Below are 4,995 nucleotides of genomic sequence, written 5' to 3'. Positions count from 1 at the left end.
CCTTCTGATTGGTCTGTTTTCACCCTCGTTACAGTTAAAAAAGAAGCAGGTGGTTTTAAAAAGGTTCAATTTCAACATAAATCTGCAAAAACTTTCAGATTTTTGTTCAAAGACATAAAAAACTGATTCATGACTCAACTGATAAATTGATTTCTGCTGTTGAAGTCTGTTGGAGAGAAAATCATTCAGAGATTTCAAGAACAAGTCAACATATTTTTAGAATATGATCTTCTCAGGACGTTTTTTTTATCGATGTTGTCTAACTACCAAATGTGGGATTTTTCTAGATAGATTTAAAATATTACATAAACATTACAAAAATAATTACATAAAGGATATAGCATCAGTAGATAATAAATAGATGTATATCAAGAAGAAGAAAAAAATAAATAAACAGTAGACTAAATTTGAACCTCAAGATCTGTATGTTTTCTACTAAACTAAATAGTTTGTATATCTGTAAAAAATAATACTCGGGTACACATAAAAATCATAATCTAAATACAAAAATTATCATCCTACGCATGAACTTAAAAATAAAAGTAGCCTGCTCATCATGCAGAATGGCCCATTTCAAAATTACAGATATTATTGTGATACACTGATTGATGCATGAATGTGTTCATCACTTATAGGAAATCTTTTCCTTTTTCTTTTTTTTAAGTATTTTAGTGGTGGGTATTTTTAATCTGTACTAATACAAAGTAATTTAACGGTTGGTTTAATTTTTTTTTGTTATTGTTCTAAATTGGCCAAAGTAATGTTGTTGTCAGATTATAATAAATGCAGTAAAAAAATATAGATCGATAGATAGATAGATAGATACTTTATTAACCCCCAAGGGGACTTTAAAAAAAAAATTGAAATATAATATTTCCCCCTGAAAGAAAGATGAAGCAGCATAAAATACTCCAAGTCTAAATAGTAATAGTAATAATGATAATAATAAATAAATACTTTAAATCGCTTTAATTAAATTTGTCTTTATTGTGTAATAATAATAATAAATACATATTTTTCTAACTTGCCTTAATTTTAATTTAATATATTTCATTTTATTGTCTAATTATAATAGTAATAATAATAAAAACTTTTTTTTTTTTTTTAATTTTTTTAAAAGTCGCTTTAATTTTATTCAATTTTATTTGATGGTGTGTTTCGTGTAAAAACCACGTGGCGGCAGCAGCTCATTCCCGCGCCGGATCCAGTCAACTTTGCCCCCGGAAGCGGAAATTCTTTCCTTTCTTGTTTCTGCTTGGTAAAGAGACACACATAGGTGAGTCCTGCTCGGAGGTTTTATCCAACTTAAATCTACTTTTCAGGTGACCATCCGGTGATTTAACGTGTCTCGGCCGAACCTGTGACTGTATTAGTGCCTGTTGGTGGTGGAATTGTTTCTCTGCGTAAAAAATAAATGTCTTTTTTTTGGTATGTTTTTCTCTCCGGGTTTCTGCTTCTGTTTCCTCCGATGTGTCGCCATTTTAGCTCCCGAGCGCAGAGTCCAGAAGCGGGAAAAAAAAACCCAAACGTCACACTTCGAGTATATTTTATTATTATTTATAGTTCGGTGTGGTGAAGCTTCTGCAGTTTTTTGGGTTTTTAAAAAAAAATCGGATTATAAACCGGTCCGGTGGCGTCACGGTTGCCGGCGGAAGCTAATGAGCTTAGCATCCAGGCTAGCGCCTCGTCTGCTGCGCATGTTCGGTTTAAATCTCGGTTGGTCCAAAAGTTTTCAGAACTTTTCCCGTTAAAAAGTCACAATCTCCACTTTTTTTTTTTTTTTAGCCTGTTTGGCATCTTGTCGTAGCCCGACTTCAGCCGCCACGTGACCAGCTTCACCCCGGTAGTTCTGTTATCGGACAGTCTCCCACGTTTTTCTGTTAAGATGTGACCAAAGCACAGTGGTTCTATTATCGGACAGCCTCAACGTTTTTCTGTTAAGATCTGACCAGGGCATAGTGGTTCTATTATCGGACAGCCTCAACGTTTTCCTGTTAAGATGTGACCAGGGCATAGTGGTTCTATTATCGGACAGCCTCAACGTTTTCCTGTTAAGATCTGACCAGGGCATAGTGGTTCTATTATCGGACAGCCTCAACGTTTTCCTGTTAAGATCTGACCAGGGCATAGTGGTTCTATTATCGGACAGCCTCAACGTTTTCTGTTAAGATGTGACCAGGGCATAGTGGTTCTATTATCGGACAGCCTTCACGTTTTTTTCCCCCAAGATGTGACCAGGACACAGTTAGTTTACTTTTCATGAGCTTTTAAAATTATGTTTGATGGGAGGAAATGTTACTTAACCGCCTGAAGCTTTATGAAAAAGGAAATGTGATCAAATCCAGAGATAAATAGTTTAATTGCAATTTGTGTGTTTAATGGTGCAGACAGTCTGCAAAGGTAATCAGTGAAGGTTATTGGCAAAATGTGCAATGAACCTTTGTTGTGCGTCCTGATCTTCAGGTGGTTTCATTAGTGAATATCTGCTGATTGAGTTTCTGACAGTTTGTTTTGTCTCAAAATTTGCAGGAAGTTGTTAAAATGCAGGTTTGTAGTCTGTAAACACCCGACGGTTTTATTTTACCTGCACCAAAAGGAACAAAACTTGCTGCTGGATAAAATGATCAAGTAAATCTAAAAGAACCTTATAAAACTCACAAGGTGTGAATAAAGTAGAGTAAAAGATTCACAGACGTTAAAAAATAGATCTCAAGTCTGTTTGCATGTTTTTGCTGTTTTCACTGAATCAAAGACAATAAAAAGTGAATTGCTGTCATTATTTATTGTCGTTTCCCGGATGTGAATAATAAACAGAATTTATTTTGACAAAACATTTAAACGTCACTCAGGACTTTTAAAGTTTTGTCAAATACTGTTTAATGTTGATGCATCTGTCTCACCCTTCCTCCTCCTCCTCCTCCTCAGCAGACGATGGCTCCTCGTAAAGGAAAGGAGAAGAAGGAGGAGCAGGTCATCAGTCTCGGTCCTCAGGTGGCCGAAGGAGAAAACGTGTTCGGAGTTTGCCACATTTTCGCCTCCTTCAACGACACCTTCGTCCACGTCACCGATCTCTCCGGGAAGTACGTTCAGCCACAACGTGTTTTTTTTTTTTTTTACATTTACACAAAAAGCAAATCAAAAGCTTGTAACCCAAGTTCGTCCTTGCGAGCTCGCCTTTGATTGGCCTGACCAGGTGTGTTTCTTTCCGTTTCCAGGGAGACGATCTGCCGCGTGACCGGCGGGATGAAGGTGAAGGCGGACAGAGACGAGTCGTCTCCGTACGCCGCCATGTTGGCAGCTCAGGACGTCGCTCAGCGCTGCAAAGAGCTGGGAATCACAGCGCTGCACATCAAGCTGAGAGCCACCGGAGGGAACAGGTGAGCGCACATCTGTCCAGCTGTTTCACTCCTCGCTGTCAAGTCTGTGAGAATTTACTCACGGATGTCGTGTTTCGTGGAATTATGTGACGACGACTGCAGGATGTGACTTCTAGCTTTAACTGCAGTTAATCGACTGAAGAAGAGGAAAAAAACAATTTCCATCATCTTTCAACTGTTTTCCGTCTTCCTGTCGATCAGACGAGTAATTATCGATGCAATAATCGGCAGAATAACACGTGAAAATGTCGTATTTAATTTTGATAAAAGTTTCTGTTTGCTGTAAATCAACCTGAAACGTTTGTATGAAATTAAACCAGTTGTTTGTTTTTGATCTTTAAGACAAACTGTTTGAATATTTCGGATTGAAAAAGAAACATTTAAGAACGAGGATCAATATGTTCACGGTTTTATTTATTTATTTATTTTTTTACCTGCTCGGGCGATGAAGCGACCTGAAGGTTTATTTATTTATTTTTCTTTCAGGACAAAGACTCCCGGTCCCGGAGCTCAGTCGGCCCTCCGAGCTCTGGCTCGATCTGGCATGAAGATCGGACGTATCGGTACGTTAACGATCATACGATGCGATCAGGTGTTCAAGACCTGCAGCAGGTCAAAGGTCAAACTGCAGGCTACCAAAAAAAAAACAACTACCCAAACGGCTTCAGCATTTATCAGCTTAAATGCCCTGAAGCATCATGGGAACTGTAGTGCAAAAGCTTGACTTGTAAATTGAAGGAATAATGTCCGCTAAAAGCATTTAACCCGACTCCACGTTGACTTTGAAATCTTGTAAAGAAAAGGAAAAATAAGTAATGTAACAAGTCTCTGCAGCAAAAATAGAGTTAAAGACATGTAGAGGCGAGTTAAAGCTGCAGATTCACAACTAAAAGCAGGACGAGGAGCTTTCAGAGGAATAAAAACAAACAAGTATTTCTCTGAAAAGTTTATGTCATAGAAGAAGTCACGAATAAGAAAAATCTCAAGCTACAGGGACTGAAGGAAGAGACGGTTTGGTCAACTGGCCCTTTTTAACTTTGTGCAGTTCAGGTTTTAAACGGAAATGTTAAATAACAAGTCTAAATGTCTCCGGTCGTTCATATCTGATTAGTGTCTGACTTCCTGTTTTCTCCGTTTCCTCTTTGTGTTCAGAGGACGTCACTCCGATCCCGTCAGACTCCACCAGGAGGAAGGGTGGACGCCGCGGTCGTCGACTGTAAACTGTAGTTTGAGATTTTCCCACAATAAAAAGATGAAAATCAGACCGTCTGAACTCCCGAGTCTCTGTTCAGCTGATAAATCATGTGATCAGAAACTGGAAAAAAAAAAACATGTTTAAAAAAAAAAAAAGATTAAACTTTTAATTTGAAGTTCTGATGAGCAGGCGTCAGTTCAGAAGCGTTTAACGTGTTTTAAACTTGTTATCCCTGGTTTTGGGTGCAGTTCAGGTTGTTGGCAGCAGGGGGTCCAAAAACTACCATCCTATAGTTTGTTACACAAAATGTTGTCGAAAATGTCAAAGAAATGTCATACAAACGGGTTTTTTTTGCCCAAAAAGTCAAACTACAGCATGTCGTCCAAAATTTGAAGAAAAAACAAAAGTCTCACTTTGTCCAAA

General features: G+C 38.0%; 1 protein-coding gene across 2 annotated transcripts; it reads left to right on the top strand.

The window, feature by feature from the left end:
• The first annotated feature begins 1,188 nt into the window (after window positions 1–1,188).
• rps14 (ribosomal protein S14) lies at window positions 1,189–4,639 on the top strand. 2 transcript variants are annotated; one of them, XM_069717008.1, is made up of 5 exons: window positions 1,189–1,276; window positions 2,926–3,080; window positions 3,216–3,377; window positions 3,864–3,940; window positions 4,530–4,639. In XM_069717008.1, the coding sequence occupies exons 2-5, from the start codon at window positions 2,932–2,934 to the stop codon at window positions 4,595–4,597; spliced, it is 456 nt and encodes a 151-aa protein (XP_069573109.1). In that variant the 5' UTR covers window positions 1,189–1,276; window positions 2,926–2,931; the 3' UTR covers window positions 4,598–4,639. The 2 variants fall into 2 exon arrangements, with proteins under 2 accessions (XP_069573109.1, XP_069573117.1); XM_069717016.1 differs by having other exon boundaries at window positions 1,208–1,276; window positions 2,929–3,080.
• Window positions 4,640–4,995: the final 356 nt, after the last annotated feature.

This window comes from Brachyistius frenatus, unplaced genomic scaffold (genome assembly GCF_029030835.1).
Source record: "Brachyistius frenatus isolate BFR_SWC_R1_liver_20210118 unplaced genomic scaffold, ASM2903083v1 Contig_5, whole genome shotgun sequence".
Lineage (NCBI taxonomy): Eukaryota > Metazoa > Chordata > Actinopteri > Embiotocidae > Brachyistius > Brachyistius frenatus.
The sequence above is the reverse complement of the archived record's forward strand: the minus strand, read 5'-3'. Positions and strand labels throughout refer to the sequence as shown.

Bases quoted from the DNA above. Each gene is read 5' to 3' on its own strand.
- rps14 (XM_069717008.1), top strand. From the start codon at position 2,932: ATGGCTCCTCGTAAAGGAAAGGAGAAGAAGGAGGAGCAGGTCATCAGT. The intron at 3,081-3,215 runs GTACGTTCAGCC...TTCCGTTTCCAG, and splicing joins GTCACCGATCTCTCCGGGAA to GGAGACGATCTGCCGCGTGA. The intron at 3,941-4,529 runs GTACGTTAACGA...CTTTGTGTTCAG, and splicing joins CATGAAGATCGGACGTATCG to AGGACGTCACTCCGATCCCG.